The 23,816-nt window shown below is 30.7% G+C and overlaps 2 protein-coding genes across 2 annotated transcripts in view; one reads left to right on the top strand and one right to left on the bottom strand.

The window, feature by feature from the left end:
* Positions 1-1,876: 1,876 nt before the first annotated feature.
* LOTGIDRAFT_209335 (hypothetical protein) lies at positions 1,877-5,998 on the bottom strand (the record flags this gene model as incomplete). The annotated part of the gene is made up of 7 exons (XM_009057185.1): positions 1,877-2,521; positions 3,116-3,242; positions 3,521-3,593; positions 4,249-4,382; positions 4,654-4,783; positions 5,231-5,360; positions 5,842-5,998. 7 exons carry the CDS (start codon positions 5,996-5,998, stop codon positions 2,364-2,366), a joined length of 909 nt encoding a protein of 302 aa, XP_009055433.1. The 3' UTR covers positions 1,877-2,363.
* Positions 5,999-7,697: 1,699 nt separating this feature from the next.
* LOTGIDRAFT_228573 (hypothetical protein) overlaps positions 7,698-23,816 on the top strand; it is a gene marked incomplete at both ends in the record, with an annotated part of 35,273 nt that continues 19,154 nt past the window's right edge. Inside the window, 4 exons of the mRNA XM_009057184.1 lie at positions 7,698-7,821; positions 10,715-10,782; positions 16,461-16,492; positions 21,833-21,898. Of these exons, the coding sequence (XP_009055432.1) occupies positions 7,698-7,821; positions 10,715-10,782; positions 16,461-16,492; positions 21,833-21,898 (290 nt within the window). The remainder of the gene's footprint in view (positions 7,822-10,714; positions 10,783-16,460; positions 16,493-21,832; positions 21,899-23,816) is intronic.

The following is a 23,816-nucleotide window of genomic DNA, read 5'->3' as shown; positions in this document are numbered from 1 at the left end:
CCTAATAAGTGTTCCTTTTTTTGCATTTCTACATGTTAACCAAAACTAAACAAGAAACTTTGCTCAATTCCAGAAGAAGAAATTCACTAGCATTAATTCACGTTCATGTCATCTCACTCTATCATATTGTTAAACCAAAATTTCATAAAGAAAAACGAAGGTTTTGAAAAAACAAACTGTGATTACTTACATACTAAACTAAAATCACATGATCTATTTGTCACGTGACAATACCATGTCAAAATAGTAGACTCTCTTGTCAAGACAGGAAGATTCTATTCAGTCGCGATTATCATGATTTGAAACAATTTATGGTGTCAATGATCTTCCGACACTTCCAGTAGATGAAATAGTGACTAGATGTCAGATGATCACATAATATCTTCCTGGAGTCAATTTTGCCATTATCATCAGTAGATAATTTGCTTATTGTTTCAAGGATGTTGATTGGTGGAAAGATTTTTAAAAACAATGAGTATTTAAAATTTTTCACTCCATTAAACCATCGAATTGATAAAAGTAAACCCCATATACGGCATAAGCGGAGGCCTTCTGTCATTTTAGGCACTGTTATTAAGATATCTTGGCTATTATTGTATATAGACAGGTTGCTGATGGTTTTCAATTGAGAAAGCTGAAATATTGTTCTTAGATCCTGTATAACGATAGCTCTAAGGAAGATGAAATGTGAGATGATAAATGATACCAGAAGAATCCAAATGCCATGACTTTAGTATTATGGCCAATGTGACCAATTCTAATGGGATCTAATATATAAAATCGGGTTATTAAACTCGAAAGTGGGCTACAAATGTCATTCTTTTCCACAGAAAAATACTACCATGCTTGCTCTTTAGACAAAACAACTTATTTTTTTATATAAATGCTTCAGCTGGATGTATAGTTTATTCAGTTATATGTAGAGGATCTAAGGTAAAGAGTTGAATTATTAAGATTTGATACCAGTGTCATTTCATTACATAAGCATAAAGTTTATATAACAACATGTAAGGGGTTGATCAAAGTACATAAGAAATTTTATAAGATAAATGTAAGCTTGTTTAGATACTATACTTTTCCTTGGCCATTGCAGTTTCTAAATTGAATTATCTTTTGCATCATAATTTACTGAGTTTTATTTTGACTAAGAATAGCTTTGAAAGCATTGAAATATGTTTAATAAGTAACAATAATAACACTTCCATACAACATATCATACATGAAAATGATCCACATTTAGGGACGTTGGAAAATAATTTGTCGAATCTTATCAAAATGTAACTCTTAATGTTTGGGACAGTTTCTTCTGAAAGTTAATACCTTCCATGACTCGCTGGACTTATTTTCAACAATATTCTGCAAAATTTTGGACAAATAGTGTCAAAGGCTTACAATTCTAGCAAAATGTTTAACGAAGAATTTCCCAGAATTTGGGACATCAATGTTTTATTGAACAAATGAAATGAAATGAATGGAGTTTTACGTCCTACTTTTCTGCACCATGTGGGCTAATGAAGACGGGTAATGCCATGCAGGGTGCGATGAGGGAAATTTTGCCAGGACAGCGGCATTAGCCTGCTCTTTTTCGATTTCCAACTGTCGAGGGATCTTTAACGTGCACAGCCTTGTCCCATCCGAATGACTAGAGGCTTTTCCATGACAGCCCCTCGTACCTGCATCACTGACAGGGGGAAACTGGGTTGAAAAATCCGAAGGTATTATCTCGACCTATGCGGGGATTGAACCCTGGACCTTCAGGTTAGCGAGCAAGCGTCTAACTCACTGAGCCACCACTGTTAATATTTAATAACATAGAGCAACAATTTTGTCAGATTATGGGTGACAAGTTGAGTGTGATTCCAAGACCATAGTATATACAAATATTTTGTTTAATATATATCCAAAACAATAAACTAGCATTCAAAAACAATATCATTCAATACTGAGCAAAAATAACAACTGATGTTAATCTAACTATTTTACCCTTTCAGTCTATCTACATAAATCAAAATAAATCGGACCACGGATCATGATTTGCCCATATATACCAGACATGACCGACTGTCCTGCCAAAATGTCTGACTGCAATTAACCTCTGTCGGACATCAAGTATAGGACACAAATTATTGCTTAATAATATTTAGTGAATGTCATAAGTAGTATCAGTTAGTGTGAAGTTAGGTTGTAATCATTTAGCAGAATATTATTCCATGATTGGTAAGGATTAGCTTGATTTCATATTACAGACTCCCTGTGTGTACTTTAAATCACAAATCACTGGAGAACATATTATACAAATTTAAAAGTTAAAATAGTCTTAATTGTAATCAGCTTCTTCTTGTTTCCTAGCAACTAGTTTTTGACTAGCCTCCATTACTTGTAACATTTTGTAAAACAGTCTGTGGGTTTTTTAATTGATTTAAAATTTTCCTATTAAACTTGTCTCTTAATCTACTAAACTCCATAATGTCTTTAGGTTTTTCATTAAACCAAAATTTATTAAACTCTTGAAATAAATAACCTGAAAGAAAATTAATACTCGTTTAGTCTGAAACATATTGAAGTAATCGTATGATAGGTTTGTCTTTGGGTTTATACAAAAATAAAAGATAGCTTGCCAGGCAAGCTAATATACGTCCCCTGGCAGCTTTGGTTCATTTGAATAAAGCTATTTGGCAGTACATTAACAATCACAAGTATAAAATATTCAAGATTCAAAGTCAAACACTGTCTTAAATATTTTGGGGGGATACTGAACACTTTTTTCAAGTTTTGTCAACATCCAGCAAGAATCGTGCCTTTCAGTGTTCACGAGCTAATAACTCATATAAATGGTTTTTTAATTTTTTAATAGGTTTCATCCATGGGTGAAAATAAACAATTTCACCAAGTTTTGTCAAAATCAATCAAGAATTGTGCCTTCTAAAGTGGTAACAAGCAATTGTGGATGGACCAACTGACATGGGTGATGCCAATATACACCCCCAATTTCATGTAGGCATATAAAAAGAAATAAACTCAGTACTATATCATATTTTATCATATTATTTATGAAATAAAATGAACAAAATTTGATGCACAAACCCCAGTAATTGGACACTTCATCTATACTTACAATAAATTTCATGGAAATCATCTATACAGGCTGAACTAGGTTTATTGTAAAAATGAGTTCGTAATTTTCTAGATTTTAACTGATTATATATCATACTAGTAAGATTAATACCAACTATAGCACAGGAATATCTAAAAAACAGACAATTGTTTAAGATGATAGTATTTTAGGGGTTCATGACCAACAAATATCTCTATGCATGTGGGTAGTAAATCTAGAAGCTTTCATTTTATCATAATTAATAAAACATAATTTTGGAGATTATCTAATGAAAACTGGAAAAGTGCAATTAACTTAATTGTGTCTAATTGTAACAAAAAGATCAATGCAAGAATATTATGGATTTTGAGAAGCCTGACAATGCTCTGTGTCCAAACCAGTCAGATAATTATCAATATATAAAACATACCCATATTGAGGATGATGTGATTGAGATAAAACATGACGAGCTTCTGTTGTATATTTTTCACCAAAATATCTACAAAATAATAATAACTTTACTTATATTTTTTTTACCACAAAAAATATTGAATATTGTATAGTAACAATTAGCAGTGTGGAATATTCAACCTTCAGTCACACACTTTTTGGGGTGATACTGAATATTACCAAGTTTTGTCAAAATCCAGAAAGAATCGTGCCTTTTATTGTTTACGAGCTAAAAATTGAAAGCGTTTACAAGAACAAAGGCAATAGCTGAAACTAAATATTTTTCAGTTCTTGTGATTTTCGATTGATAACAAACACTCACACCAAACTTTGTCAAAATCCATCAAGACAAGGGCAGTAACCCATACTGAATATTTTTCAATTTTTCTGATTTCCAATAGTGTTCATCCTTGGGTGATAGCAAACACTCATCAAAATCCTTCAAGAATTGAACCTTCTACAGTGTTTATGGGCATTTCAAGAACAAGGGGAATAACTCACTAATTGTATTTCGATTTGTCTTATTTTCAATAAGGTTCTTCCTTGGGTGATTACAAACAATCATACTAAGTTTCATCAAAATCAGTCAAGAATTGTGCCCTCTAGAGTGTTTACGAGCAATTGTGGACGGACGGACATGGTTGACGACAATATACGCTACCCATTTCATGTGGGCGTAAAAAAATCTTTTTTTTCTGACTTACAACAACTGATTTAAACCAAGTATTCCCATTCCACGGAAATCTGTTCTTGGATCTTCACCTTGAAAACCAATATCAGTCCATTGTTTACTTATTCTGCTTTTTAATTTAGTGTCTGGCATCAAAATTGTCCACAACTAGAAAATAGATGTAAATTAACATTTTAACTTTTCAAATATTGAAATTAGCTGAATTGCACAATCCTGATCAATTTGTAGACACTGCATATAGTCTTACAAAGTTTGTCCTTTTTTGGATCTTTGCCAAATTCACATCAAATCATGGAAATTCCCCAATTGTAGGAATATAAAATAAATCTTGAGGATGGGAAAAAAGGAATTTATCTGAACAAATAAACAAACAAAAGATCAATTTTAGATTATAAGTTCTAGTTAAATTATTACTAACCTTGAGAAGTTTTTCTTCATGTTCTTGATTTTTACTGTCATATGGAGTGGTTCTTATACTTTCAACTTCATCAAGCAGTCTTTTATAGCTTATAATTTGATTTAAACAATTTTGAAAGCATCTTGAAAACCTAAAATAAATACCATTTGTTTTAATTTTAAGATTTAAAATAAAAGATTTCTTTATGTATGTTTCCTTATCATGCCTGAATGCACATTGTCTTAAACATGTCCAAAGGTAATGACAAGTCATTATGTCACATCATTTTCTAACCAGATATATTAACATACTCCCATGTAGTCATATTTGGTAACTCTTCTAAAGATATCAAAAAGGGCAAACTAATGACTCTAAAGTAAATTTTTGATTAGTCAATTGGTACACAATGAGACGAACTCAAGAATAAAATAGGAGTAAGGGTTTCACATTGCACATTTTGATAGGTTGTGTGGTTTCTATGATAACAGCCTGATAGGTTTGTAATTTCTTTTTGATTTACAATGCCAGTTTTTGTGGATATTTCACATAGATATCACCAATAATATTTCTTATAACAACACAGACAAAAACAACTTACTGTGAGTGAACTTCTATTATGATATCTTTAATTTTCAATACTTCATTTGTTGCTTCATCTACTTCAATGTCATCATACGATACCACCAAACACTTCAGAAATGGATTCTTTGACAATTTCAAGGATTTTTCTGAAACAAATAATATCACATGTTACTTCCCTTTAGTTACTTTTAAACTTATTCTCATCATAAAGGGATATCAAAATGCCTCATGGAATATTTTTAAATCTTTATTATTCTTACTAAACATTATGCAGATGTACTGTTGTAGGTATTTTAGATATATGGTGTAACTTTTTTTTGTAAATTAAAGATTGTACATGATTTGCTTATCTAAGAAGATTCTGAATACCAGTGTACTTTTAGAACAGGGATAATTAACAGATGGATGTTTTATTTTATTTCAAATTGATACTACACTTAAATATTCTTGTGTTACATAGCATAATTATTAATTGTATTACTTGCAAGAATTAGCTGCATTTAGCATATATTTCCTTCAATCGTTGTTTAACAGATGTCATTTTATTCTATTACTAGGGTCATACCGGACTCTAAAATTTTGAAAGGAAAACAATTTCCAACAGAAGGATTATTTGACTCCTCTTACCAATTCGTTTTGTTCTTTGTGAGCCAGCATTCTCTTCATATGTTATTCTTAACAGTTCACATTTGCCTGTAACCAGTCTCAAAATCCACTTTAACATCGGTCTAAATAACGTAAAAAATATTGAACTCCATAGATTTGCCCATAATTCACTCCACATCACAAGTTAAGTTGATAGTATCTCTATTTCAACCTAAAAAAAAACACCTATCAAGAATAACAAAGAATAAGCTTAAGCTTATACATTATACAGTCAAGTAACCTAATTTCGTGCCAACCTAATATCGTGTATCTCTTGAAATGATAAATAATTTACATATATATGCAACCTTGTATGACCTCTGCATTTGTGTTTTTTGATAAACATGGGTTATCTCTACAACGTCAACTGTAGAAATTTTCCTATTGTTTCAAAGCAATGCTAAATTCATTATCTATTTCTTTACATACCGGTATACAAAATGGCGGTTTTCAAGTATTACCAAATTTCACAATTTTTTATCGGCCAAACTTCCTTATAATCCCCTTATGTAATCGGAATTCCAAGTGGCGTCTGCTAGAATATATTCCAAAGAACAAAGTCGCGTTAACCAGACGTGGATTCCATGTCAGCAGAAAAATTCTAATGAATTTTAGCAATAAATTACTTTTACGTTTTACTTATCTTACTTTGACAGTCACAATTTCTTGTTCTTTGAAAGAATTGTCATTAGTTATAATGAATTGATATTAAAGATAAATATTAAGAAAGGTGAGGGATTCATATATATATAGAGAAAATTAAAACAAACTAATTTTAAATATTTCATAGAATATCTGAAGAAACATCTAAATCATATAAAAAAAAAATTTTCTTTTTTTAATTTTTGTTCAAAATTTGTTGTTCCTTATATGCATGAATATAGGTTACACCACTGACAGATAGTAGGTGACCAATGAAATATTCTTAAAGACAGTTGATAATAATGAAAGTGGTCAATACCATTAAGCATACCGTGATTATCCTATCCCCTTTTTTGCTTCAACTCAATTAATTTAAGCCAGTTAATAAGAATAAGAAAGGCTGAAGAAATCAATAAACAAATATGCCAATTGCCATTAATATTTGTTTACTATGCCATGAATTTATTACTACAACTAGGCCTAAAAGGCTAGTCAAAAAGATAAAATAGGATAAGCCAAATAGAATTTATCAGTATATACTATAATATAATGCCAATTAATAAGCTGTAAATACTTTTAATAGACTAGATGCATTGATCTAAATTAAAACAAACAACCTCAGTGACAGTAATGAGTAACAGTAGCCTATTCAATGCAGTGACAATAGTCATAGAATAGGCCTAGTATCATCACAAACTCAGAGTCAAAGATCCAAAGATTCCAGAAGCACCTGTCATTCATTGATAACATATTTTCCAAAAAATCCCCAAAAATGGGTTTTTTACAATAATACAAATGAAATACAGTAGGTTCTAAGAAAAATTATTATCGATTCAATTTCAGTTGACTACATCAAGTTTATGATGATTTGGATAAATTTACAAATGGAAATAATACACGACATACCAAAGTAGGAAGTGAGTAAAATAATGTTGCCTAGAGAAACAACCAATCAAATTATTTGTTACATTACCATTCACATATTAACATACAGAGCTAAACACTAAATTACCACAAAGTTTCGTATTTATTATTTTAGGCTCGTCTGCTAATATTTGAATTGTATTTGTAATTTTGCACTAAAATAAGAGGTACCATCGTCGAGAATCAATTTTTTATAATTTTAATTCAGCTATATTAATGACTAAAGCTGTATACTTTATATTGTCATATTGACAGGCAGTGAGAAAGCAAGCATGGCGCGGGTGTCAGAGATTCACACGAAAGACAAAGTGATAGATTTTTTACGTGTTCTTATAGTTTTTCAAACATTACACCCAAATACATTAAATGTTCATGGAGTAGACAGTCACAGTCAAGGTAGGAAATTTGTTTAATTCCCCTCACTGAACGGGGAATATCCCAAATTTATCAGAGAAAAACAGGTCTTGTCTATGTTTACAAATCAGAAAAAAATGTATCGCTTGACTAATTCTACTGTCACATCTCGGAATCTATGCCAATTCCTTGACAGTTCCAGATTTTGATAGCAGTATATCTGCTTCAAATTGAATTATTCATTTGCATCATTTTTATGTTTGGTCTGGGTCAGTGGGGATAACTTCCTCATTGGTAAAGGAAATATTAGTGTTGGTTGTTGTTAATGCTATCGTATGATTATTATGTTGGCCCAGTTTCGTAGCTAGTGTAGGTCAAATTGTAATTTGGTAAATGAATTGTTGTTCAGGGCTTTATTACCAACAATAAACATTATCTTTTGTTTGAAAGTGATGAATTAAGTAGGAAATAATATAAACTAACTTTTTCTGAATTAGTAGAAAGATAGCTTGTCATTTTTTATAACATCGTCTAATCAAAATAATGTCTATTATTGTATATCTACTAGTAACTAGACAAGTTTCATACTGATTATTGTCTTTGACCTCATACGGCCATAGATAAATCAAATTTAATCAATTATTTTTATTTTAATTAGAATATCAGCTTCAAAACATTAACGATATTGATAATCTCTGAATGACAATAAAAATGTTCTTGAAATAAAATTAAGCCCATTTTGAAATTTGGTTTAAGGCCTACCCTACAGAATGCAATATTGGTCATATTTTTGGTCCTTTAGGCTTTAAACAATGAATGAAATCTAAAAGGCAATTGAATTTGGGTCGAGTCTTGATTATTCTAGCCTTTTCATCTGATCCAGACAAAAGGATTCTTAATTTGCTATAAGTCTTTCTTGCAAATTTTAAGATAAAACAATTTCTTTGACCTGAAAAAATTGGGAATTAGCCCTGGTTTTGCAGCGGATGCTATTACTTTTTATTCAAATAGGTTTCACATCATGATAAATTTATCAACCATTCTTCATGTAAAAAAGTTTCAGCCAATTTCTCCCCCATGTCAAGGAATTTGAATAACATAAATAAATGTTGTGACTATCAGATCTCAATACTGAATATAGATTTAAATATATTTCAGATGTTTCTTATATTTGATGGTGTTGGTTTGTAATTTTTGCCAAACCAGTTACTATATGACAATAAGCCATAATATTATTGCTGGGTATCATGGTATGGCTTGAAGCCAAATTATGATTGTCATTTGGTGGTCCAAAAAATATGTATGACCTTTGGATTTAAATAGTGCATCCTAGAATATAAACTTTTCAAATATTTTGTTCTTTTGATTTTACAAAATCAGGTTTGAAATGAGAGAAATAAAAAAATCATTATTGTGATCTGAATTATTTGTCTACAATTAGTATATAGCACCATGTCTAGAAAATGAATGTACAATAAATAGTCATGTAAAAGACTTGAAAGAGATAAGAATGTCAACTATTTACTCACTAAGGACAGGAACCTTACTATAAAATCAATAATTCACAATTAAGACTTTCAATTCTTATGATATTATTCATGTTTACACAAGATCAATAAAGTAAACTTGAACAATTGTAGAAGATTAATAGATTTTATATAAAGCTATATAATGAACAATAAGAAACAATAGATTGTGTTACTTGACCAGGGTAAAAAATAATTCAAAAAAACAAAACCTTTTAAGCTTATCATTGAATGCAGATTTTTCTTGTGTATTGAACCCTTGAAAGAATGGTTAAAAAATGTCAGCATTATTAACTGATATATGATAAAATCGGACTATTAACTGAGCTGAGGTCAGACTTCTGTCTATATGAAAGAACATACTAATACTAAGATCACAGAGATAAAAATGACATATTTAATAAAATAAGATATGATGATATTATCCCGGAACTGTATGCCTCTAATATTTGGCAATTTTATTTATCTCTTCCTGTCAGTATACAACCACAAATTTCTACACAAATTTGATTAAAGCTGCTATTGGTGTCATTCAGGTTAATTTATTTGTTAAAAAAAATAAAAAATTATCAAAAAATACACGTCCTCACAAATACTAAGCATACCTCATGCCTGTGGGACAAATGGTATTTTGTTCCTAAAAAAAGACTCCACTATATAAGTTTGCTATGTAAATGAAAATCATGCTGTAGGAAAATGTTGTTATGAAAAGAATAAAATCTTCTTAGCCATGGCCTTAAAAGTTATTATTTTTGGAAAATAATACTGATATATTTAAGCTTATCCTCCAAATGAAATGTTAAACTTATCTTTGGTCTGATTTGATTATTGATCGATGATGATGGCTATATTTCTATCTAACAGTCAGCCGACTCTAAAATATGTTTTATAATTCTCAAATCTCTCTTTGATTGAAGTTTGTACATATACATGTATAAGAAACTATTTTCATATTAAGAGCAAACCATGGTCCCTTCAACTGATTTACAAGTGTGTGTGGTTTAAAACAGGAGGCCTAAGAACTAAGTCGACTGCTTTTGTTTGTATACATTTTGAAGCAGTAGATGTCTTAATTTAAGGATTTTGTTTGAGCTGAGCATTAGCTTATGGATAGTAATAGTCTGCAATGATTTGAACAATTTTGTATTTTTTATTTTCAAGTTAGTAGGTAAAAAAATCTTTTCAAATTGTTTCTGGGTACGGGGGTACCAAAAATCCATCCAGAAAAATTGTGGATATTGCTGCCTAATTATTTAGCTATTTTTAACCCATTATTGTTCAAAAAACAATATATTTATATTTCTAGCCCATTGTTTATTAAATTTACAGTGTATTGCACAAATCCTGAATGTTTCTGGAATTGCAATTGAATTTGATATATTCTTTTTTATTTCCTTTCTTTTTTTCAGCATTCATACAAACAGATAAACATTTAACATACATAGTAGGTGATTATAGTAATGGTATTCCTTTAGAAGTAAGTATTAATTCAATTACTCTATTGATAGACCTAAAAGAAATAGAGAAAAACCTGGTTGACTTAGAATCATCAATTGGAATTTTATAATGTCTTTTGCCCAGATAGATGTGTTGAATAAGATTCACATCTGAGGCAATGTGCTTTTTTTCTGCAGTTTACTTATTGAATATGATCAGACAAGATTCTTTCAAATCCTATTTCTGTGGAATTTTGGCTGAATAGCATATGTTGACTTAGTTTGTCCTAACCAATTAAAAATATGTTAAAATACAATACATATCAATGTTTAACAAGGAATATCTCTGAATTCTACACACATAGTAAGAAAATCTTTTATTAAACTGAGCATTTGATTGATTTGATATTAAATGAACCAGTACAGAAGATGCATAAAAGTTTCATCAGTTCATAAATGGCAATTTGTGGAGTTATCTTCAGAGAAAAACACACGTCATAACATCAAAATTCAGATGATATCTCTCTGTATATCTGAACACTGTCTTCATTCTGTATTAGGTATTATTAATCAGGAAAATACCAATTTTATTATGATTAAGTTAGAATGCATTCATCAGCTGATGTATGGAACTTAAGGGGATAAATAATTGTCTAAATACTTTCATAACCATCTGATAGAGGTCCATTTCTATTAACCATATCTACAGCACTTCTCAGAATTAAAAACTGATGTCAGGTTCTCCTGCAAATCACCAATTTAGTTTCAACTCATTCTCTTTCATTTTAAACAACTGGTCAAGATCAATTCACATCATGCTATAAATAATAACTCTGTTCACAAGACTTTTAATTATGTCATCTAGAAGTGATGACTAACTAAGCTGTCATGGTAAGATTCTGATAATTTTGTAGGAACGGGCAGTCAGATTTTGATTCTAAAAAGTGATGGCTGAAATTGAGTTTTATGATCAGCTGAATTATCAAAGGTTTAAACTATTATATCCCATTTATTTAAGAAAACTGAATTGTTTCATTTGTAGAATAAGGTTTATTGGCTAGATATGTATTAGTAGTTAGTAAGAAAATGATTACTGTATAATGTATGACATTTTATGTTTCAATTTATTCAGCATATATATAGTCAACAATTAAAAATACTCGAGTAACTTTGAATGCAATACAATACCTAAGTTATACTATCCTTTTCTTTATAGAGGATTGAAGCACAGTCAGTTAGAGCATTAGAATTTGAAGTGGTTGTCATTGTTAATCAGTCAGCATGTGAAAGTCACTTTTCCTCAATATTCAAGTTACTTTTCCTCAATATTCATGTAACTTTTCCTCAATATTCAAGTCACTTTTCCTCAATATTCAACTAACTTTTCCTCAATATTCAAGTCACTTTTCCTCAATATTCAAGTTACTTTTCCTCAATATTCAACTAACTTTTCCTCAATATTCAACTAACTTTTCCTCAATATTCAACTAACTTTTCCTCAATATTCAACTAACTTTTCCTCAATATTCAACTAACTTTTCCTCAATATTCAACTAACTTTTCCTCAATATTCAAGTCAACCCAGCTGTAAAGGGTACTGAAATAATTCAGGATAGATCAATACTTTTAGAGAGGTTCTAAAAATGGTTGCTCCTTTTTTTTATAATGTAATACTATGGCATTCCTTAACAAAGCTGGACTCCTTTTCCTTGAATATTGCAAGGTCATATATGCATATTCTTAAGCAATAAAATTAGATGTAGGCCTACTTGTTTCAGCAGGTTGTGAAATATTTTCAAAGAATTCTTGTCAACAAAGATAGTTTTGCATTCATTAGTAAATCAATTTAGTTATATTTAAATCAGCAATTCTGTGCCAGAGTAAACACTGTTTCAAAAACTCAACATCAATTGTACATAAATGGCATAAACTTACTGATGAAAATAAGTTAAAGGGACAGGTTTGTTATAAGTTTGACCAATCGTACCCTTGTCTCAGAAACAGGTATTATTTAGCTTAATTTGAGCCTCCACGTGCATGACATTGTCCAGAATTATTGGCATTCGAAAGTTGAAATAACAAGACTGTATATAGAAAAGATATACGGTAATATAGAAATAGAAAGTAACAGTCCCAAGAAAAGATGAGTCATTATTTTATTTTTCAAACACATAATTCTGGACACACACGGATTTGAAGGCTCAAATTTCGACTGAGAGCTGTAAACATTCCTGTTTCTGACACTAAGACTTAGATACAACTTGGGTACAATTGGTCAAAAAGATGTTGAAACTGTCCCTTTAAATGAATCTAGGGTAAGCTTACCTATTCAAATAAAAAATTTTTTTGTCCAATTACAGAACTTTTTAATTGTTATAGTATCCTGAGAATTACGTCTGTTACCAAAATAACATTTACAATTATCTCTACCTCACCCCATTTATCAAAGAATTTCTTTTAAATAATCATAAAAATGAAGACTTGTTAAAATGATTAAAATGAATTGAGCTTTATGTAAGGTTACTTCTATAATTATCCTTTTTTGTCCAATGAATACATTTGGTACTAAAACTTATACTTTGTAGACGTTGGTAATTATTTCTGATAACTTTCTTTTATCAAATAAGATCACCTATTTTAATGAAATCTTACTCACCATATTAGAGAATAGTGGCGACAATGGCCAATTTTCCATTGCAGTAGCAGCGCAGTAAGAATTTCTTTCCAGTGTTATGGGCCTTAATAAATCTACAATAAAAATAAGCTTATCTAGGTTAAGATAAATGGATTATTCAGTAATAAAGGTAAGCTAAGCCATGATGTTAATAATTCTACAACAAAGATAAGCAAAGGTAGATAAAGTAAAATTTGGATAAATTGGTGATAAAGGCAGGAACTAAACTGTCATGTTAAAAAGTGATCTATAAGACTAATAATTTAAGCTAGGTTAAGATAAATGGATTATTCAGTGATAAAGGCAAGCTAAACTATGTTGTTAATAATTCTACAGTAAAAATAAGCTTAGCTAGGCAAGGTGAAATATTGGATTATTCAGTTATCAGTTATAAAAATAAGCTATGTCAAGTTGTTATCCTACAGGATATCTAAGCTAAGCTAGGTTGATAATTCAGTTGTTAGTTTTTGATGATAGGGATAAGATAGTGTTGGTTAATATGTTGATATTTCTAAGCATGTAGTAGTTAGGCTAAGATGGTTAAAGATGGTATGGTAATAAATAAGTGAATCAGTGAATATAAATAATATAAGATATAGAGAGAGTAATATTATGGTGATGAACTGACTGTTGAAATCAATATATAGAAAGATTTCAATCAATATCCTCTACATTACCCTCCAAGTCTTAATTATTCCATGTTAAAACGGTCACTTTACTTACTTCACTAGTTTTAACTTCTAATTTCATCTCTTTTAACCACTGTTATTTACAGAACAAAATGATATCAATCTGACACTTAGTATTGATTTAGATCAAATTATCTCATTTTTCATCAGTTCCATTATTTAAAAATTATCAATCATTGTTACATAGGAAGAACATCTATTTTTATCATGGTGGTGTTGTTTAAAATCTTGTTTATCATGACTACTGGTACTTAGAATCATGCATGATGTTTGGTAATACTTGTGATACAATATGATGATGAAATGAGGACTGCAGTTATGGACAATAGCTGATTCTGAACCCTGTGTAAACCATTATGATCCAGTACCATAGAAATGAAACTGCTATAGCTCCATAAGACAGTCTTTGTGGATGATCACAATATGAAGATCAAGGGAGAAATTTCAAAAGTTAAACAGTTAATCCCTGTGATCTCCAATATTGAAAATGCTTTAATTCCTTTATTTTTCAATCGATTTTCATTAAACTTGGTGTTAAGTCCTTGATGGTGTCTGTCTTTCATAGAAAAATTTCTTCCATCTATGGCTTGATCAACAAGTCACCCTTAGGCCTTTATCATAGTTGAGTAATGATTTTTACTCCCTAAAATAAATCTGAATGTGCCTAGAATGATGATAATTAGGAAAGAATAGTGTGATAATATTTGGTTCAGCTTGAATAGTGTATATAAATATAACTGTTAATCCAGTCCATGTGCAAAATCTTGACCTATCAATACTGATAGCAGAATGATTATTTAACGTATACCTTTTAGAGAATTTCTCTTGATGATTAAATGATGATAATATTTATTGTTGGTTATCACTATTTAACGATCTGAATGATCATAATCAATCCCTTATTGTATTAATAGTTAAATAATGAGTATAAATCTATTTAGAACATTAAGAATTGAAACTTAAAGGGCCAGCTTTGCCATACCTTAGTCATACCTTAGTCTCAGAAACAGGAATTTGTTTTAGCTAAGCTAATTAGTAATAGTGTTCACAGTACACCATTGAAATTTGAGCCTTCAAATCCATGTGTGTCCAGAATTATCTGTGTTTGAAAGTCAAAACGATACATATGAAAAAGATGTAAATTAGAGTGTGAAATGTCTAGTACCTCTGAAATTTCTAGAATGAGGTATAATTGAAGGCGAACGGATTAGACGATTTTGTGCAATTCTGGTAGTTCTGTAAGGAGGTCAATCGTTTTCAGAATTAGATGATATGTACTTATCTTTAATACATACGACACGATACATCTGTACAATGTTCAAAGACAAAATACCTCTTTTACTTAGTACATCTAATTCATAATGCAAATGTTGAATTACATAAAACCACCGACACAATACCTAAAATGATACGTGCAATGTCCTTTAACTTTCAACATTGTACATTGAACAAAGCATAATTAGATTAGAGGACATTAGCACTGTGTTAATTGTGTTAATTGATTTTAAGAGCAAATTGATTCTGTTGCATCTAATAAATACATAATAATTCCTTTCACCATGTATTTATATTTATTTTCATTTTGAAAAAAACATTTCATAACAATTATTGCCAAGATCTTTCTTGAATACATGTCATTTCAATTACTATTGTACAAGTTATTTTTAACTAAAGCCTATTTACTAGTTTAGTTATTGATAGATAATGAATTCTCTTATTGAACAGTATATGAATGATATTATAACTTTCAATATACCATTATTTCAAAGTTAATTTTGATACTGACTATATTATAATATGTATTTACATTCTACGAGACATATTCTCAAAGATATTTCAAATTGTATTTAAGATATATATACTGCTGAGGTTGAGCCACTGTTGTTTGCGAATTTTTTAGCTAAACCAATCATTAATAGTGTTCACAGCTCACTGTCGAAATCTGAGCCTTCAAATCTATGTGTGTCCAGAATTATCCGTGTTTTAGTTGTCTTTTCTTGAGACTTGGCCATATAGAAAAGACATACTATAGAAATAGGATAAGAAATTCCTAGTTTGAGATATTTTTTGAAGGAATTAAACAGGGGGTATTTGGGTACAGTTGACCACCCATACCACAACAAATCATTACAACAAGCAAATTAACGTCATTTAGGTATATATACATTTTGACAATCCGGTAACAGGGATAAATGCAGTTCCATGGTATCCAGAAATTATTGACAAAAGTGATGATATTTTTCAACTTAAGTTTTCAAATAATCTAAGATAATTCAAGATTTTTTACAACTAATTCAAACTAACAGGTTGCAGCTCTTTTGTTTCTTGATATAAATTATTTTATTTTCTATTTCAGATAAAACCTGGTCATTCAAATCAAGATTTTAGGTGAGTTAAGTTGATTGTTTTTATGTAAATTCTATTTTTCTCATTTTCTGTTAGAACCGTTGAGAAATCATCTAAAAAGTTTGTATTCTTGTTTCATGATTTGTATCTCTATCTATTTGTTATACCTACTCGATCTGAAATAATGCTAGAAGGAAACCGGTAAATATTAAGAATTACCTTTTTTAACTTTTTCTCTGAAAATGTTTCCTGAATCAAACTGTGTTGAATTTTATCAAGTTTTTAAAAGGTTTAACTCTTGTATAAGGTTAACTTCTCAGTATAATTTTGAGGGTTTGATATGTCGTTAAAAAAACAAGCTTACTTCAGAGTAAGGCTTATGTTACTCAAATGCATGAAGTTTCTTAATGCAAAGTTCATTCACTGAAACCAGCTATCCAGATAAGAATATTGTGAATCAGATCCAGCATGAGATGAGTTCTAGTCAATTAGATAAAGAGTTGAAGATCTTTGTACTGTTTGATATATTTTTATGTTCAGTGAATTCGCTTATTTGTCTCAAACTTCTGAAACTTTTGAACTCTTGAATAGGCTCATTGACCTCTTGCTCTGTTGAATAAGTATGCTTACTTTATTCAATATTAGATAGTGGAATCTAATTTCCAACAACTTATTGTTGATGATTGACGTTGAATATTGATAGATGAAGATTTTGTATCAGAAACAAGTCAGCAGCCTGAGATGAGTTCTTGTTGAGGGTCTGAATATTGACTGTTACTGTTAAAGTCCTTTATTAGAAAGTGTATCCTCATTTCCAAAGCTAGCTATCCAGATGAGGATTTTGTTTCGGAAACAGGTGTCAGCAGCATGAGATGAGTTGTATTCAATACAGGATGGTGGTCTAACAGTGATTTCTGATGTGTAACCTTTTTGTTGTAATAATTAATAAAGGCAGTATTGATTAACACCAGTAATAGGTATCAGGATATATGATGCTGAAAACAATAGTCAGCATTTTCTATCTCATCAATTTGATACATTAGGTCTTGAAGATAGATGAAACCAGAGCTAATTTCTCCAGAAGAGGCTGAAATTGATGGTAAATTCAATTAATTTCATGATAAAAATTTCCTGTCCAGTTAAATGAACAAGATGCCTAAATGATGTTGTGTCTCAATTTTCATGTTATCAATATACTGGAATCAAAGTGTTATGTAAATAACTATTTTAGAGAAAAAGTATTAAAAGTAATAAAAGAGATATGTAGCCTCTGAGAATTTGACTCTATCTCTGCTCTGGTACAGTCAGTGCTAGAAAGTGGTATTCCAAGGATCTTTCTGATGTTAAAATGAGTCAAGTTCACCAAGTGTGATTTAGTTTGTATCCCAAAATATGTATCACCAAGATGGTTTATAAATGATTTTCACGTGATATAATGTTATTTTGAAGATTTCATTAGCCCTAATTACTTAAATTTGCAACTAATTTTCCTCTATTTCTAGTTATATTTCAAAGCATTGCCATTATTGTTTAAATGAATTTTAAGATAAAGGGTAGAGAAAAAAATCAAAGAGGATTTTCCTTTAAAATAGATCATCAACGTTAATGCTTATATCTTTTCTTTTATGCTTTTTACATATAATTATCATAACAATCATTTAGAAATAGAGCTCTTCTCTACTTGCCTCACTGAACACATGAATGTAAGAAAAAGTGATTGTGTTTGTTTGTATACACCTACACCTACTATATTCTTGTCAGGTTGAGACTGACTAGACTACCTGTTTCTAACCTCTAACAACAAGTTGGCAACCAAGTTACTCACTGATCAATACCAAAGGCAATAAAGCATAAAATATTTTCTATAGTAACTGTTATTAAAGAGAAAAAGGAGTTTATTTAATTGATTATTGAGAGTAGTTGAAAGGTGTGGTACATCTTCAATTAGAAGACTGTTAGGTTTCATAATTGATTGTTTGTGTTTTGAATTGCCATGTTTTAAAACATCATCTACTTGTATTTGTTGCTAAATGATGGGTTGCTTTCTGTCCATTTAATATTTAGGAATATTGAGGTGTTAGTCTGAAAGGAAACAATAAAATCAGATTGATTGGATTGTACGCAAATAAATGCAACACACTACAGAAAGAATGAAAACAATTGGGTTCACATATAATCAAGGGCTATGATAGGGGTGTATCTGAGGAGGTGGCTTCATACTGGCTTGATATTATTAGTTGAAACCTTAATAATACATAGGTGACATAATTATTTCTCTACAATTAGGCATTTTTTTACTCAAATCAAATCCGTACAGTAGTTTTCTAACAGCTTCTTTAAAAGCATAACAAACTTTAAAACCTTGCATAATATTTTTAAATATTTTTGGCTTTCAAATATTAACGGCTGGATTTTTTATACGCCCATCTTATTGTACTGTATTGTACCGTACCGTCCGTCCATTCACATTTGGTTCGTGCTCACTCTACAGGTTACAATTCTTTACAGATTCTTTTGATTTTGATTTTGTGTGTCAATGTCATTATGAAGATGATCCCTATCAATTTTCGTGATGATCGGATAATTTTTCACCGAAATATCGTGTCTGATTTGACGTTTCACTCTATTAGGTATTAGCTATATTGTGCAACTCGTGATTTTGATTTTGTTTGTCAATGTCATTATGAAGATCTTAAACACTAAAAGGCATGATTCTTGCTGGATTTTGACAAAACTTGGTTTTATTATTCAGTCCCGAATATTTGCCTTCTAAAGTTTTCACACGCTAAAAATTGAACACGTTTTCAAGAATAAGGGCAATAATTCATACTCAATATTATTCAGTATCGCCCTAAAGAGTTAAAAAGAAGTGTATGACTGAAGGTTGAATATTTCATACTGGTAATTTTTACTGTGCTGCTAAATATTTTTTTTCAAAATCACAGCTGCCAGTGGGCGTATATTACGCTGCCTGGCAAGCTATCTTTTAGTTAACATTTTCAAATATGTAAAAGGGCACATTTCTCTTGATTTTGATATAGTTTTTACAAATTTGGGCTAAAAAAATTTACGACCTGCGAAAAAAGTTGAATTTCCCTTTAAATAAGTTCTATAATATGCTACTGGCTATACATCGGGTTTTGACATGGTCTTATTAACCCGTATTAAACTGAGCCCACTACACTTCATTTCGGGGTGTGGAAATGAGATTTGTAGCATTTAAATCTGACCAATCAGATCGGTAGAACAGAAATGAGGTCATGTGAACAAAACAACACCGCTTTGCCGCCGCCTGTTTGAAGATATAAGAATACATTCTTTCCAACTAAATATTTCAAAGTAAGGTTTGATTTTCTCTCGGCTTCAATTTTTTAACGAAAATCTTACTCAATTCTATATGGTTCATATTTAGCAAAATATGTAATGGCACCCTGCTTTCGTTTTGTTTATGTTCACAACAAGCGTCATAAAGAGTTATTTGTTTTGATTGGCTGAAATTTGCTAACAATTCAGTTGGGCAAATTTTGATTGGACAATATTTAGCTATGAAAAAGTAATTTTTCTCTCTTGTGTTACCACGGCCTCAAGGAAGTATGGCGAATAGGATGTGGTTTTGACACAATGCTGGCTATGATGGGCTGTATTTCATGGCTGCATTTACAAACTTCCTTAATATGAGGTGACTATTGCAGGCAAGGTATAAGACAGAGTGTGCAATAGCTTGACATAGTGAAGATGGTTGGAGCAGGAACTGTTTATTTGGATATGATTATATTGGTATATATATAGACCATTGATTCCAAATGTTATTTATCCTAGGCAACCAACTTGGTTTATATTTGCTAATGCTATGTAATAAGAAATGTTATTACAAATTTATAACATGTTATATAAGTTTAACCTTTGACCTTAACTTTATAATAATATTTAACATAAACATGTATCTGTGCATATGATCAACAGAAACTGACACTTGAATTTCATATCAGTATATTTATCAAAGCGTTATCATCTTGCCTCAAGGCTGCTGCATTGTATTTTAATTGTAACTAATGTACATCATCTGTCATTATAATTTATAAGCAGACCTGGCTATATATTGAAATACTGTTGTACACGCAAACTTCTTCATTGCACACTACCTAGTGATATTTGCCCTTATCCAAAAAGCTGCTGAAACATAGGATGTTAAACTTCATTTCACTTAATTTGTTTTGAAAAAAGATGTAAAAATTCGTTGATAACTTTCCGTTGAAATATGTATTAAGTCTGTCTCATTTAGACTAAGAGTGTGAACAAACTAGTGCTGCGTTGATTTTAGATAGACTCAGAGATCAAAGTTTATATTTGCTTGACATGCTATTTTAGAGATGTTGATTAAACACCATAGGTCATATAAACTTGTAGCAATAAGCTTATATACCGATGGGTCACCATTGTATACTTTTGGCCCAAAGATTTCCCTGTAAAATCAGTGTTGTTAAACCATGTGAACAAACCTTCCCCAAAAAAACTTTACAAATGCTTATTTTGGTATCAGATTTCTTACATTTCTTGGAAATTTTAAGTTCTTAGTTCACAAGCATACATTTAAGATTCAGAGTTAAAATTGTATGTTAGCATGTTCTGAATTAGTTGAGCAGTCATCCATTAAATACTTACAATGAAAAGATGCAATAAACCACTAATGATCTTTTCCTCTTTGAATAGTTTGTAGCACAGGGTTTTTCTTTTCAGTGTAGAGCTCTTATTGTAATACAATCATTTGAAATATGATAGATCTTTGCATTTAATTTGAATATATATCAATCCATATTTGCATAGATGCATAAGTGAATATTAAGGTTATTAAATTTCTCAGTGATCTCTCTTACTTTGCTACTATGCCTCATCTTCTAATATTGGAATGTTAACCGCTTTTTCTACTAAACAGGTTGTTCTTATAGGGGTAACACATACAAATGCAATAAAAGATGAGTTTTTGTCCATTCATTTTTTGCTGCAAAGAGGGTTCTATAAACTTATCTGAAATTTTGATTAACTAATAGATTAAAGAAGTATATTATGTTGATGATATTATAGATAGGTATAACAATGTATGTGTATTCTATATTTCAAGGGCTAGCCAAGTTATTTCATGACATTGTCAATATAAGCTTGCAAAAATGATAAAAAACTATAGTTTTTCATGGTGGTGAAGTTTTTGGATAAATGTGTTCCCGTTAGTTTTATCTTGGGTTTGCTGAATTACTGCCCTTGACTTTGTTTGAATTATTGAAAAAAAGGAATGCTAACCAAAGCTGATACAATAAACTGTTCATATAAGTGAATGAGCTACAATTATTCTTTTAACAAACTAATTATGTTTTCTTTCTATTGCAGCCAACAAGATGATAATTTTTTCTCTACGATTAGGTTGGATCCTCCCCTTCTGGATTTTAACCAACAGTAAGTACATAGAGTTAAAATAACAATATTTTAAAATTTTTGTAATACTTTCTGTTTCATGAAGCCATCTCCTTTGAACAACATTTATTGCAACACAATTACTGATTATTAATGAAACAGGAACATTGCTCAACAAATAACATAATTAGTCATGTATGTGTTGATATGATACAATGTCTGGAAATTGTTTAGTAGACCTGTCTACTGCATCATATATTCTTTCATTTAGTATGTTGGTTTAGGGTGTGACTGTTTTCAAACAAAATCATTTGAGATGTGCATTGATAACCAATAACTTACAAAAACATCTATAAAGTGATTTTTTGACGACGACAATAGCTGTGTTTACACTGCCATAAAAATTGGCCCGCTTGAATTGAACCGTGCTTGGTTTGGACTCAACCCGGCTGGCCAGTAACGTTTACACAGCCCTGTTTAGACTGGACCAGAATGGTGAGTCATCGAGTTTGAAATGATGGTTTAATATTTGTTTTTTATACGACCACATGAAAATGTGGACGTATATTGCCGTCGCCCCTGTCAGGCGGTCCGCCTTGTAGGCGCGAAAGAGGCTACAGTTTTTGATGAAACTTGGTATGCATCTATATATTCATGAGACCTCGGTCAAGTTCGAAATTGATAATACTCAAATGAACGGTGACTGAGTTATTGACCTTGGCTTAATAAAAACGTGTCAAATTTGGCTTGTAGGCACGATAGAGACTACAGTTTTTATCTGATCTTGATGAAACTTGGTATGCATGTATATATTGATGGGATCTCAGTCAGGTTTGAAATTGGTAATAATCAGTTGAATGGTTTCAGAGTTATTGCCCTTGACTTATTAAAAACGTGTCAAATTTGCCTTGTAGACATGATAGAATCTTCAGTTTTTATCCAATCTAAATTAAACTTTGTATGCATCTATATATTGATGAGATTTCAGTCAAGTTCGAAATTGGTAATAATCGGAGGAACGGTTTGAGAGTTATTGCCCTTGACTTGGTAAAACGTGTCAAATTTGCCTTGTAGGCATGATAAAGACTACAGTTTGTATCTGATCTTGATGAAACTTGGTATGCATGCATATATTTAATGGGATCTCAGTCAAGGTCGAAATTGGTAATACTCAGATGAATGGTTTCAGAGTTATTGCCCTTGACTTATTAAAAACGTGTCAAATATGGCTTGTAGGCACAATAGTTACTTCAGGTTTTATCTGATCTTGATGAAACTTGGTATGTATGTATGTATTGGTGGGATGAAGTTCAAAATTGGTATTATCGGATGAATTGGTAATAATCAGATGAACAGTTTCAGAGTTGTTGTCCTTGTGTGTACATCGATGAGACATTGTTTGAATTTGATAATTATTTGATGAACTGGTTCATGTTTTTGCCTTGACTTATAGATGTTTTTAATATTATTTGAAAATTCATTATTAAGCCACCAAGGATTTTGTTATCATTTCTGACAGCTGGTAGTGGACGTATGCTATGAATATATATTTTCTATCACTTCTCCGTTATAATGATCGCTTATTTTATTTGTTTAAAATAAGCACAGGCCAAGTGGCTTTTTATGTCCAAAATCTAGGTTGAAATGAGATTCACACCCTGAGGTTAATGAACTATATATACTGATTAGAGTCTTCGTGATGGTTGATAATATTGTCTATTTCTAGTTGTAATCCTTTATTAGAGTTTTATTAGTTTATAGACATAACCAATAGTAGATTATAGTTGACTGTGAATTTCAACTGAAACATGTTAAAACCCTGTCTTATATATGGATTTATTTGATTTGTACTTATGTTGCTGTTACATTTACTGTACTCAATGCTTTTAATTTTGAATCTGCTCACATTTTTGTCTGAAAAAAGCTAATTTTATTTTCTGGAGCAAATTGTATTGTATAA

Source organism: Lottia gigantea (genome assembly GCF_000327385.1).
Source record: "Lottia gigantea unplaced genomic scaffold LOTGIsca_3, whole genome shotgun sequence".
NCBI classification, from domain to species: Eukaryota; Metazoa; Mollusca; class Gastropoda; family Lottiidae; genus Lottia; species Lottia gigantea.
This window is presented reverse-complemented; position numbering and strand designations above follow the sequence as displayed.